Source organism: Bos indicus x Bos taurus, chromosome 4, assembly GCF_003369695.1.
Source record: "Bos indicus x Bos taurus breed Angus x Brahman F1 hybrid chromosome 4, Bos_hybrid_MaternalHap_v2.0, whole genome shotgun sequence".
Classification (NCBI taxonomy): domain Eukaryota; kingdom Metazoa; phylum Chordata; class Mammalia; order Artiodactyla; family Bovidae; genus Bos; species Bos indicus x Bos taurus.
Genome location: NC_040079.1, coordinates 108968745 through 108982935, shown reverse-complemented (window position 1 = coordinate 108982935; position 14191 = coordinate 108968745). Strand labels below are relative to the sequence as shown.

Genomic DNA, 14191 nt, shown 5'->3' with positions numbered 1-14191 from the left:
CACAAAGAAATTGTTTCATAATGGCTACTATTGGCAAATATTTGTTGTATAGCTGAATGAAAGGTGTGTGAAACATCTGTTCAATCAATGATAATGAATGAAGGAATGAATGAGAAGGGTTGGAGCTCTGTGATGAGTGTTTCTATCATTTCTTTCCAACATCTCTCCTTCCTCCAGAAGCCATGGTATCAACATACATCCAAAGGTCGATTTTGGGCCAAAGCTGGCAGGCAGCTGACCATTTGAATTCAAGTTACCCCATCGGAGAGTCAGATTTTACAGTATGATGGGAAATTATTTTTGTTCAACATCACAAGGGTAATGATATTTATTTGTATTCCCCAGTAGAACACAAAGGGGAAAATGTAGTCTTGATGTATCCTTTATGAAAAATTTCCTTGGATCTCCAGAGGCTAGCAATTCTCGGTGCAATTACATTGCATGAAGAACCTACAAATTGCTTCTGTTTGCCTGTATTAGTTCATCATGGTTCTCATTTAATCCTCATTTTTTTCCATTTCATGCTTTCCAGATCTAAAAATCTTTCTAATAGTGGCTGTTATACATTCTAATGATACTTAATTTGTTGCCTTTTATCCAGCCTTAATCTCCAAAACTATCTTAAAAATCAATGACTATATCAATTCTAACGATCTGATGTGATGTTGGACAGTTCAAGTCTGGTCCCACAATAATGAAAAAAAACAAAACAGCAATGATAAAAGAATGTGATACTTTCTTGTTCTAGATTTCTTAGCTGTGCTTCCCAAACGTATACAAAATAGGCTGATAGTCCTGGGTGGTTTTGCATTAACAAAGGTATGAGAACCGTGCTTTGGAGGTTATAGTCAAAGTGAAGATTGAAGATGGCTACACTGACAAAGACAATAACCTTGGTATTTTTGCATGAACGTGAAAGTGAAGTCGCGCAGTCGTGTCCGACTCTGCGACCCTATGGACTGCAGCCCACCAGGCTCCTCTGTCCATGGGATTCTCCAGGCAAGAATACTGGAGTGGGATGCCATTTCCTTCTCCAGGGGATCATCCCGACCCAGGAATTGAACCCAGGTCTCCTGCATTGCAGGCAGACGCTTTAAGTATTTTTGCATATGGTTTTCTAATTTATATTTTTGGATTATCTTGCCATCTCCTGTAATACAAGCAAGATGAGATGTTAGCATCCCAGATAATACGGAATGAGCTTAGGAGATGAGATGAATGAATGAAAAGATGGATATATTTCTGTAGAAAATATGCACACATACAACTCCATGGACCGAGGAGCCTGGCAAGCCAGAGGTCATAGGGTCACAAAGAGAGTCAGACACAACTGAAACACACATACAACTTTTGCTTTATCATTACTCTTTATTAATTCATACATGGATACAGGGCAAGCATTTCACGTCATTTTGGCACTGTGCACAATTCTATAGTAAGCTGTTTGATCTTATTCAGCCACTACTATATTAGCACAATAGCATTTAGAATATTTCAGCAAAATGTTATCACGTTTGTACTAGAGCTGCCAGAAATACTGTTTTCCATGTTTGTAAACAAAAATAGGAACACTATTACATAAACACTGTGATTGGAAAAATACCCTCTTTTCAAATCCTCCCTTACATTCAAGTAAAGGAGACATAAACTACTTTAGTATCCAAAATACATTTTCTCTGGAAGAATATATTTTTCTTTTGTCTTTCCAAAACTATATCATTTCTAAAACTATATCATCTCTGAAAGGCAGTGGCATAAGAGCACATACTTGAGACTTGAGATGTGGAGGGCTTTGATGTATCTCTTCATTTAGAATACAAGTAAGGTAACTGAGTACTGTTGCAAACTCACAAATTAATCTCAGGTGCCGGTAATGATACTGGTTTACTCAGGGAGTTTTGAAGATTTTATATGAAAGTAAAGAGAGGTATGGGAATATAACATTGGATTTTAATGAGAAACTCTTATTTTAAATGAGTTGGTATACAGTTAAACTTGTAGTGGTTCATTGTTTTTCCCCCCTCCTGTTTCACTAATAGCATCAAACAAGAGGTCAACTACAAACTGATTTCTAATTAGCCCTACTGAATCTTTCTGGAAAAGGCTGAGATCTTGTTAAGCTTAGAAGCTGGGTGGAAAGCAGTTAATGGAGTTATATGGGGTCTTTTAATTACCAGCCTTAAACAAATTTATCTTTTACTGCTAGATAGCACCCAAGGAAGGGCAAGAGGTAATCTGCTTTAGAAACCTCGAGTGATTTGCTTTATAAATCCTGGAGTTTAGGAAAGTGGAAAACTCTCTTTAGAGAGAGTATTCTCTTCCACTAGGAATTTGAGTTTTTGGCAGTTTTGTGAAAAATTTAGTGATGGGTTCTTTGTGACCTCCCAATTTATAAATGTTAGTAACCAAAGCACATTCAACATGAAAGCCAATTCCTTCTTACAGAAGTCAGGACCTGCCCAAGACCAAGCTGAGCACACAGTATTAGTAAAGTAATGAACACATATAAAACTGACTTTTTTTTTTTTTTTTTTCATTCAAAGCCTTATATCTTCCTGCCAAATGCAGGTCTTTTTTCCCCACAAACTTAGTCATCTCTACACTAGAAAGCCACGTTGTTTTGAGGAGGTCAAGTTGTAATTTGTGCGGTTTACATTGTGGGTGTGTCTGTGGATGGTAAAAATCTGAATAACATCAGAATTGATTGAAATTAAAAAAAGAAATAAAAAAATCAGAACCATAGCCAAATACCAAAGTATCCTAATTTAAAAGTTTTGAGTTAAAAAGAAAACCATTGATGGTGACTTGAATTTTTCGAAGGTAGAAATGGCTCAAGATTAACAAGGAGCACCCTGGATCTGAACTAGGTCCACTCATGTTTTACTCGGATACTTTGCTTACTTTACTCTGACATTTGTATATCTCAGTCCTGGATGAAAGATGGTATTCACAGGAATTCACAAGTGTTGCAGAGTTCACAGGTGTTGTAGAGGGAGACTCCATTCCTCCACTGTCTCCCGGAAGCAAGAGTACCAAGTAAAACTGTCTTCAGATTCACTATGGACAAATGCACTTGATACTTCTCACAAATGAGATGTGTGCTCCTGGGAGGATGGAGATCACTTGAGATGGAGGGTTGGTCTTGCTCCCAGGAAATGAGGGCTCAGGGACCACAAGGCTGTTGGCGTCACATTTCAAGCGGATGACTCTTGCTCAATGATCTCCATAGCGACGACCTCAGCACCCTCCACGGCGATGACCTCAGCAGCACCCTCCACGGCGATGACCTCAGCAGCACCCTCCACGGCGATGACCTCAGCAGCACCCTCCACGGCGATGACCTCAGCACCCTTCATGGAGATGACCTCCCCTCCCTCCATGGGGATGACCTCGGCAGCCTCCTCACCCAGGTTGTCGGCGGGCTCGTTCTGCGGCTCCTGGTGGCAGATGTAGATCGGTGGAGTCTCAGCCAGGGCGGCGGCGGCGGCGGCAGTGGCGGCGGCGGCATTGGCCGCACGGTGGGCCCGGCGGCGGCCATTCCAGCGCCGAGCTTGGTACTGGTTCCACTGACGCTTCAGGGCAGCCTGGACCTGGAAGACGAAAGAGAACCTTCTGTTCATATCACTGTCAGGAATGCCCTGAGCACAATTCTCGGTGCTCATCAGAGGCTGTGTGTGTGTGTGTGTGTGTGTGTGTGTGTGTGTGTGTGTGTTAGTTGCTCAGTCGTGTCCAACTCTTTGGGACTCCGTGAACTGTAGCCCGCCAGGCTCCTCTGTCCATGGGATTCTCCAGGCAAGAATACTGGAGTGGGTAGCCATTCCCTTCTCCAGGGCATTTTCCCCACCCAGGGATGGAATCCAGGTCTCCCCCACATTGCAGGTAGATTCTTTACCTGTTGAGCCGCTAGGGAAGCCCCCATCAGAGGTTTGGGGTGGCTGAATTTTCACTTCTCATCTAAAAGGGCTGTGTGGGAAAGGCTCTGGCTATGAAATACCCATCTTGGAGGAAGAATCTGCAGACCGGAGGACTGAGTAATTTGCCTCAGCTGCCCCTGGCAAGATTATTTGCTCTTTTGAGCGAAAGTTTCTTCATTAGAGCTTTTACACCATGAATGAAATTTGATTTGGTTTCATATTCAAGATGGCACGCTCATCATATTAAGAAGGCAGAATTTGAAACCTTTTTATCTGCTACAACTTCTGATACAGCAGAAGCTTTTATCTAAATCTACACGTTATTGGTCATGAAAAAGTATCTGGAAGCCATTTCACAGCTCTGGATTTTATGATAATGGCCTTATACTGTTGATTTTCCTTTATCCAGCATGGCATGAGATGAGGTGTGCCCAATAAAACTCTGGTTAGTGGTTAACAAACCATGTATTATTCGTTTTTTGTAACGCTAGATGTCATGGTGTTTGGGAAGGAGCAGTTACTCAATAAATGTTTTCTGAATGGTGTCAACATCCATTCTAGAATGAGTTTCTAACGCCAAGAAAATGACCATCCATGACTGTATTGTAATTAGTGTATTGACATCCAGTGGCATTAAGGTGAGGGTGCTAAAAATGTCTAGACTGAATCTGAGGAAGAAATGGAAGTTTTATTTCATGCAAATATGAAAGCCTGAGTTTTGATATAAGACTTAGAAACACAGGTTTTGGAGAACCTGAGTCCCTCCCTGAGGTGAGTTATAAAGCACTGGGTCATCTACATTTACTGTTAGGTATTCTCTCTCATGCCATGGTGTATGATTTGGAGAACTGCTCGGGAGCTGCAGTGGGTTGCTAATTTTGGAATTACCAGAAGCAAACACTCGTAATAGTAACATCCCATCACCTTTCAATGCCGTTTCCACTGACAAGGCCATTTCACTGTGTCTCATTTGATGCCATGAAAAAGTATTGAACTTTAGGTCAAGAAACCTGCTCTGCCCACATTAGCCATGAAAATCTTGGGCAGGAGAGTTAACCCCTCTGAGATTACTTTCTTCGATACAACTCTTCTATCTCACCTAGCTGCCTGATGGATTACATGGCTACAGTATGAATCGAGTGGCATCTAAGACGTAAGTATAACACCAAACAAGGAGGCTAGTAGTATTCCTACGGTGATACCCTTATTATGGCAGGATGGTGGTCTTTAGACTGAAGGAAACTCGTCTGTCATATGTGTGGATGTGTATCTTTGGAGGGTGGTGTTGCCAAGGATATAAAAAGAGCTCTTGATGACATAGTTTCTGATCTCATGTTCAGTTATTTCTCATATATTCTAAGCTAGGTCTCCACAGAGAGTCCTCAACAGCCTGGAAAATATTGGATGCTAATGAGAATGAAAGTGAAAAGTTGCTCAGTGCCGTCTATGGGGTCGCACAGAGTTGGACACGACTGAAGCGACTTAGCAGCAGCAGCAGCAGCAGCAATGCGAATGAAAGTTTTCTTCACATTGTGATTTGTGCTGGGAAAAGGGTGTTGTTCAATGTTTTTGGGAAAAGGAAAGGTAATACCCTTGATGGGAAGATTACCCTAGCAATGTATTTTCAAATACGAACGCTCTTATTAAAGGTATTGATGAATGAATAGTTCAGACTCTCCTCTTGCATCACCCACTTTGTCTTCTACTTCACTCCTGAAAAAGCTACCATGTTTCCCTGTCAGTTTGTGAGCTTTGCTTTGCAATCTATGCAGTATGGAGAGTTACAGAATTGAAGAGACTAGACTGATTATATAAGAAAAGGCTGATATGAAACCATAGCTGAATCCATTTGGGAAAGAACATCCCTCCTGAGTTATACTTTCAGCTAAATACCTGTGGCCATGGCATTCTTCCTTTAGCACCTCTTCAAGAACCTAGTAAATATTTCAGTTGCTTTCCAATTTGGGGGCTGTACTGTCTATTAGACAATAGGTCCTTAAATGCTGACTTTATGATCTAGGAACTATCAAATGCCCTGCTGAATTAGGAAATATACAGCTCAGAGAACCACTGTCCCCAGACAAAGGGACTGATGGTTTCTGTGGATTCAAAATCTCCTAAATACCAACGTTGTCTTTATAGCTAAAACGTAACCCAGATATTTAGAGATATTTAAATGTATTTAAAGATAAACGTAACACAGATATTTAACACTGTCTGAGGCGGACAGTGCCCAGCAGGGGTAAAAAAGGAAGTCCTTTGTTTTGCCTCATCTGTCTTTTTAAAATAATCTCCACTGGAGGATCTATGCATACTAATGAAGTACCCAGCATGAGGCCAAAGGGTTTGAAGTCTATTTTAATTTTTAAAAATTATGACAGAAATGTTCATTGCCTCCTGTAATTGTATTCCAGAATTATAAGCTATCCTTTTGTGTGGAGATGGCAATCTGCTTCCATTTGTAAACCACACATGTAAGAATAGGCCCTTAGCAGCATGTGAAAGACACTTCAATAATTTCAGTTTAATAAGGGCAATTATCTCCTACAATACCTCAGGTTGAGCCTAACAGTGCTTTGATCACAAGAATATGGGCATTGAATCTATTTTGAAAAAACAGAGGAGACTTTGGTTGCTTCTGAAAAGCATCAGAAATATAAGGAGTTGCCCATGGGGAGCGTAGAATACACAAAGTTTTGAATTATATAAATGCATTGCTAGTTATAAAAGCAATTAACAGATCACATCACATTTTCCCGATTATGCCAAATTTATTGTCAACTGTAAAAAAAAATATGAGTCCTGATGGCTTGAAGGAATAATGATTATAGCTGGTTCTATTTGTAACTAACTGTATAGGGTGGGTAACATTTGGAGGTCTCTCTTTCTATATTTGTGAAAAAGAAAATCAGGTTGGAATCTTCGTGGTTGTTTGGATGTTTTAGTCTTTGGCCTTTGTTTTCCTGTTAAGTTCATTGTAAGAACTTGCATTATGTGCTCTTGAATGGAAAATGAGCTTTATCTCAAGAGTTCTGATCGTTTTTTGTCTAGGACAAAGAAATCATAGCTTAGCTTTGGGTCTTGAAGCTGACTTTCTTGAGTTTTCTAGAAAGGCAGTATTTTTGAAAACCAAGTTTTATTGAATAAATTTTTAAATAGAAAAATTTAGCTTTGCATATGAAGTGATAACATTACTGATCTGGAAATAGCACTAGGGACATAAGGAGAATCCCTTGCAAACAGGAAAGGGAAGTGGTGAGTACAGAGCTAGGAAAAATTGGGCATCTTGATGACTGTAATCTGGAGAAAGAAATGGCTACCCACCCCCGTATTCTTGCCCAGAGAATCCCATGGACAGAAGAGCTTGGCAGACCCCAGTCCATGGAGTCGCAAAGAGTCGGATGCAACTAAGCACAAAGCTGTAGTCATCTTTTTGACGTCTCTTAGATCCTTAGTAACTGAAATGATTGGATGGTCAGTGTCCACTGTCTGGGAAGAGTTGTGGGAAATGTTTTTTACATAAGCGTGCTCTCACAGTCACCTCCTGACACCCGGCACTGGAATTCTCAAAAATCCTTTCCTCCACTGACTATGTGATCCATTTCCATGGCAGGAATCACTGACCACAAATGGATAATAATGAAAAATTAAAACCTTTATCTTCATTGTGGAACTGACGTATCAGTCCCCTAGATTTCTGCTAAAATGTAACTCAGTCAGGCAAAGCCTGATCACAGCCCTATCTCAGATGCAGCTGGAAATCACTTCCTGCAGGAGCAAGTGCCCTGCCCGTGTTCAGTGTGGTAAGATAATATGCCCACAGAAGACCCAGCTGAGGCCCAGATGCCTACAATTCATGGGACTGTGATATTGCATTTGGCACACTACATAATTTCTATATTATTAGAAATGTCACACTTGTACGTTCCCCCAGTAACATGATACTAATTAAAATGGAGATGGTTTCTTTAATTCTAAAAGCAGAGAGAACACACTTGAACTAGAGACTTTCAACTGTCAGGCGCACCTCTGGGCCCACTTTCTATGCCTGCCACTTCAGAGACAGCATCATGGTTAAGACACAATCAATATTGAGGTATTTTTATAAGTGCATGCAGTTCTCTAGTGTTTTCAAAGTATACTCTGCCTGAACCTGATTTTTATATTAGCCCTATACTGATATTATTTTAGATGAAAATATTTATTTTGTATGCCACCTGAGCCAATTCAAAAGGCAGGGATATATGTTCACAGGAACTGATATAAAGATGGGGTGACCTAAGTCCTATATATTTATTAGTTTTTACTATTCTTAAAGAGATACTTCGTTGCTAACAGAAAGATGTTTTACATTTCTATCTCAGGCTTTCAGGATAGTCCCTAGCAATAAAGAATGTACAGTATATTTTTGTTGGATTAAGGAAGGAGTTGATGGATGAATGAAGGAATAAAATATATCAATTAAAACAGAGAACAGGAGCAACAGTATTGCAATTTGAGGGCTGGAGATGAGCAAGAGGTTGCAGAGCTGCAAAATATCATAGGTGCTCACTGAATGTTGTTTAACTGAAGCAATAAAGACTAGAAAATTCATTAAATATCAGTTGATAATGGTTAGACAATGGTTCTAATTACCAACTTGGAAATAATATATAGATCTCTTAACAAAATGTGATATGCTTTGGTATAAAATTATTAATAAAGATTGATTTAAAATGATCACAGATACTTTAACATTAAAAGTTATGAGGTGTATAACTCAAAGAAGTATACTAATGAAGCTTCAGGAAGGAGACATATATATAATGCTGTGCAGTGGAAGATTTAGTCCATTTAACTAGGAATCAGGAAATCTGGGTTCTAGTCCTGGTTATAAGCTATGATTGTGACATTGTGCAAGTCACGTGATCTTTTTGGAGTTTTGATTTCTCACCTGACAAACGAGGGAGCTTTCAAATCACATTCTTTGCAGCCCTGGAAGTTCTTTGGTACAAATTTAAGCAGCTCCACTTATGTTTTACAAATTGGGCTTCCATGTAGAATATCATTGGAAGAAAGGGAACTCTGGCTAAAAAAACCCTTTAAAACACTGGCCATGTGGATCTCTAGGTTTTCCTGATCTAAATATTCAGGTAACAAATTACTTACTCCCTTTTGAGTCTTAACTCCAGGGTGATTTTCCAAGAGTTGAATAGGTGTTGTGACACTGGCATCAGGCAAATGGAAAAGAAGGCAGTGACTCAAGATAGACTGGCTAGATACTGGCTCTGCCCTAGTGATGGCTTGGTCCTTCCCAAGGGAATGGGGATGTGACTTGGGTTCTATGGGAACCCAGAATAGCTTTCACTGTTGCTTCTCAGGGTTCCAACCAGCTTACGGTACAATGCCAGGAAATGTGAATTTATCTACCTGTCTGGATAATATCTGCAATTGTACCACACAAGAACATAGATAAGATTCAACTTGCAGTAGTGGAAAAAATAAGATCGGGCTAGTCAGGAAACCCTGTAAGGTCAACTGTAGAAGTGAGAGATAGTGCAAAGTGCACAGAGGCCCTCGGGAGGTGGTAAAGTGCTGGCTTCATATAAAGAGGTGACACTATTACGTGAAAGGCACGCTTACCTCGTGGTTGCAGAAGCAGTAGATGATGGCCACGAAGAATCCCTAAAAAGAGGAGGAAAAATGGAGCTGAAGTTATTTTTGTGTGTGTTGTGTTGTTTAGTAATCAATACAAATAGACAACCTGGAGAGGAATATTTCACTACGGCAATAGCTAGTCAAAGCTTGATGGAAAAACAATTACTACCACTCATGTCCAGGGCTTAGCTCCAAGACTATTCCATCAGGAATGACTTTTTCTCATAAGGATTCTATTTTTTGGCTACAAGGACTGTTCTCATTAATCTGGTTAATATATTGCTTCCCTTAACATGGAGACTTATAGCAGAATATGCTGATTATAGGGGATATGAAAAGAATTTTTGTACCCCAAAAACTTAAAAACGAGGCTCTTGTAGAGTTTAGTAGAGAGAACTTTTGCAAGCACACATTACAATGCATGGCTATAGGCCTGACTCTGACCTGTCTCCTTGTGGTGAACTAGCGCAGTACTGTACCCACAGCTAAGTCCACCTCGCCAAACAGGACATGGATTTAGTAACTACTCTGAAGTTCCTGTCACCATTCAAGATTCCTGCGTCCCCAAGCTTGTGTCTAGAGAAATGGTCAAAATTGTTGATGATGATCCAGTTTGGAAAGCCAACTGGCATGGATTACATGGGTCTTCAACACTCTCCTCAAAAAAGTAAAACCCAATGTGGCCCTCAGATGTGGGGGAGAAGGAGAGGTCAACGACTGTGGGAGTAACTCTGTCCTCAGCACTGGGCAAGTGGGTCAATTTCTGGACAAATACTTCAGTTGTTGTTGTTTAGTCACTCAGTCACTTCTGACTCTTGTGTGACTCCATGGATGGTTGCCCGCCAGGCTCCTCTGTCCATGGGATTTCCAGATGTATTCTCAAAGTTCAGGCCTCCCATTTCCTGTTTCCTTGCCCAGTTTTAAGATTCAAAACGTGGGGAAGCAGGCAGTGAGGAAGACAGAGAGGGCCACCTCCCTTCCAGGTAATGCGTGTTCGAAAGGCTCATTCTCATCACAGAGGAGCCCCAGACAACTGTGGCCCCTGCTCCAAGTAGCTGAGAGAGTGGCTGCATCCATGGTCCCCCCCTCACCCGGAAGTGAATCAGAGAGCGCATCACCCCTCACCTGGAAGTGAATCAGAGAGTGCATCACGAAGTCGTAGATCTTCCCAAGCACGGGGTGGGAAGGTCGCCAGGGAAGGATGACGAACTGGACCCCCAGAAGGGGCACCAGGATCAGGGTGGCCCTCACTGCCTTCAGGTATATGTACGAGTCCTCCTGCGATTCCTTTATTTTCTTCACAAGCACCCGGATGATGTTCAGCAGGAAGAAGAAGTTCAACTGCAAAGATTGACGATGTTCTGAGCAAATTCTCCCGGTGAACGTCCCTGAAGGACACCCCCTTGGGCCCAGTTCTTAGCTACCCAGTGTGTGTGGTGGGGTGGGGAGGAGGGCTGGCACCCACACTGGATGGAACACAAGAGACTGCCTGAGAACTGAGACCATCTGCTCCTTGTTATGACAACATGGAGCATCAGGGGGGCCAAATACTCTTTTTGAGCATGAATTAACATCCCTCCCTTTTTTTTTTCTAAATGAGAAAATAATATCCTGAATATGTAACTATATTAGGTTCAAATCTAAGGAAGATGTTTTATTCTTTATTTAGGTTTTTATCGTTTTTCCAAAGGGAAGTAAAAAATGATATTTTTAGATATCACCTTCTTATCATTTCATTAAGATTTCCCCCTTAGCTAGGACTAGTTAACTAAAAGTAAAATGGGGGTCTGAGAAATTTACCTGTAAAGCTTATGCAGTGGAGAAGGCTAACCCAAACTACTTCTTGTTTTCTAGTAACACTGTTTAAAGGAAATCACTTCACAGAGGCATAATGTACATTCAATAGAGATTCTAAGTTTACAATTGGGAAGTTTAGACAAATGTATGTACCAGAGTAACAACCACTCCAAACAAGAAAAGAGCACTTCCACCACCCCAGAAAGCCCCCTCTTGCCCCTTTGCAGTCAACAACTCCATCCCCCCACCTCTAGTAGCCACTGATTTCTAGCATCACAGAAATGGGAGTGTGTATACACACACACACACACACACACACATTGTGTATTCTTTGGTTACTTTGGTTTAACATACTATCTGTAAGATTCATTTGTGTTGTATATATTGGCATTTCATTCATTTTTACTGCTGAGTAGTACTGCATTATGTTAATAATACACACGTAATTTGTTTATTCATTCTCCTGTTTATGGAAATTGCAATGGTTTCCAAAATTTGATTGTTATGAATAAGCAGGCAGTGAATACCTGTGTACAGGTCTTTGTGGGGGCATGTTTTCATTTGGAAAAGTGACCTAAGAGTGGAAGGCAAGGCCTGTTCACATGGTGAATGTATGTTTAACTTTATGAGAAGCTGCCAAACTGCTTTCCAAAGAGGTGGCTTCATGTTACACTCCCTCCAGCATTATATGAGAATTCCAGCTGTTCTTCACGCTTGCCAGTACTTGGTATGGTCACTCTTTAATATCTGCTGTTCTTGTAGATCACAAAAAACTACTTTTGGCTGTGAAAGTTAGTTTTGAAACCAAGGTTGTTTTAACATTTTAATTGATCATTTATTTAAAAATAATCAGAGTGGTTTTTCTACCTGGAGTAGAAATAAATGTTGTTACCCCCAAAATTCAAGAAGGAAAGAGATCTTTAATAAAAATAAAATTCTTATGCAGTGGTGATAAATATTCAAGACCCACGTTAGTAGGTCCTTGTGAGCACAGTTGAACTAGTAAGTACATCGCTACTCTGAAAAATGGCAAAAGAAGTTGAATCTGCATTGGAAACGCCAGGAAAGTCAGGAGACAGTCTGGGTGTGACCCAGTTTGATCAGTTACTAATGGATGATTCTTCAGTACAGGAGAAGAGTATGATCTATGACTCTGACTGTTTTTATTTTTCTAATTCTTATCTGAAGAAAACAATCTTTGAGATTAATGGGGGAAATAATGTCTAAATATTAAATTTGATGGCTCTGATGATGGCCAACATATAGTAAACTATGGGTAGAAATAAAGAACTTGGATATAGATTCAGATAATCATAGTCTCTCCCTGCCCAACCTACTTGGCATGGGATTCTAAATGACTTAACTTGAGCCTTTGAGTCTAGTTTTCCTAATGAGTGAACCATCTTGATGTGTCCACTCTGAAGGACTGCTGTTAGCAAACAGCATGGCAATGTATGTGCAATGCCTGATACACTGTAAGTGCATGTTCAGTGGTAGTCATGATGATGGCTCGTGGACCAGAGGTGAGATGGAAGATGGTTTAGTTTGGCAGAGCCCAGTGGAAAATGGCACAAGGGGACTTTGTGGTCTCTCTCATTCTTATCAGCAACATCTTCACCTTTGGTCTGTATCTTTAATTAGGAGAATTTATTGAATTGTCTAAAAAAAAAAAAAAAAACCCACTGTATTGTTGCTGTGGCTTGTATAGAAACAAGCTTATGCCCCTCCACTCAATTGTATTAAATAAAAATCATTTAAAAAAAAAGATCCTTGGATCAAATTATTATTATAGATTATCATTAAATTAACTTCATTTTGGAGTTGGGCTACACATACTACATAAAACCATCTCAACAGAACACCCCAGAGAGATAACACTGTTAATAATGGATTTAAAAAGCAATTCTCACCACCAGTGCCCCCATGACCGGACCGTGGATGATGTAAAGCAGGTTGGTGTCCACACTCAGCCAGCAGCTGAATAAAAGAAGGGGGAATACATTAATATCACATTTTATTTACAAATAAATTGACTAACAACCACAATACTTACTTGTCATTGAATAACAGAGCCCGAGCAATAGCATGAGCAGTGCTTGGCAGCAGCGGGAGTCCTAAAATGGGAAAAAAAAAAGTGCAAAAGCTATGACTACAGCTGGTTGGAAAGAACAGTGACAAATTCAACATCTTGTCAAGATGTCGTCCTGATGTTCTTGTGCAAATTATCTTTGGTCAAAGCAGATAAAATGCTCTTACAACGTCACAAACTGTAATAGAGTTTGGTTAACAGCATCCAGTTACTTAAAAGCCTTTCACAAATTATCCAGTGTGGTAGATACATGATGATGACCAGCAACTGAGACCAGAAAGCTTTTCATTGTGTGTGAACTGGGCTCTGTTACAGAGGGGAGCAGGGTTGTCCTGAAGGGACGTGACCTTCAGGTCATACGCTGACCTGAGACAGCGTATGAAAGCCAAAGTCTGATTGCTCCAAAGATGCTCTCAATATTTCTTCTAGGCTTTTTGTTCTTCTGTTTACAACACGTGTGTTGATCCTATTTTCGTTGAATAAGAACACTGTAGCTCAGAATCTACTTCCCTGAGTAAACCTTGAAGTATTTGTCAAAAACAGCTGAATTTACAAATGGAATGAAGGATGTAGTTGCTGGCAGTGCACCCTGTCTGAATCTTTTACAAATTAACCTTCATTATATAAAAGTAATCTAGAGTAAAGTAATTTTTATAAAAAACAAAACATTCTCTTTTTCTCAGATGTACCCATGCCCAATAAAATATTGTTTCATGTGGTTGAGATTTGTAGACAGTTTTAAAACCTATCCTCA

The 14191-nt window shown here is 40.3% G+C and overlaps 1 protein-coding gene across 1 annotated transcript in view; it reads right to left on the bottom strand.

Moving 5' to 3' along the window:
- Positions 1-1348: 1348 nt before the first annotated feature.
- CALCR (calcitonin receptor) overlaps positions 1349-14191 on the bottom strand; it is a 111356-nt gene continuing 98513 nt past the window's right edge. Inside the window, exons 10-14 of the mRNA XM_027540158.1 lie at positions 13402-13462; positions 13259-13325; positions 10677-10892; positions 9537-9578; positions 1349-3590 (exon numbers count right to left, since the gene is read on the bottom strand). Coding sequence (XP_027395959.1) covers positions 3195-3590; positions 9537-9578; positions 10677-10892; positions 13259-13325; positions 13402-13462 — 782 coding nt within the window. The 3' untranslated portion in view covers positions 1349-3194. The remainder of the gene's footprint in view (positions 3591-9536; positions 9579-10676; positions 10893-13258; positions 13326-13401; positions 13463-14191) is intronic.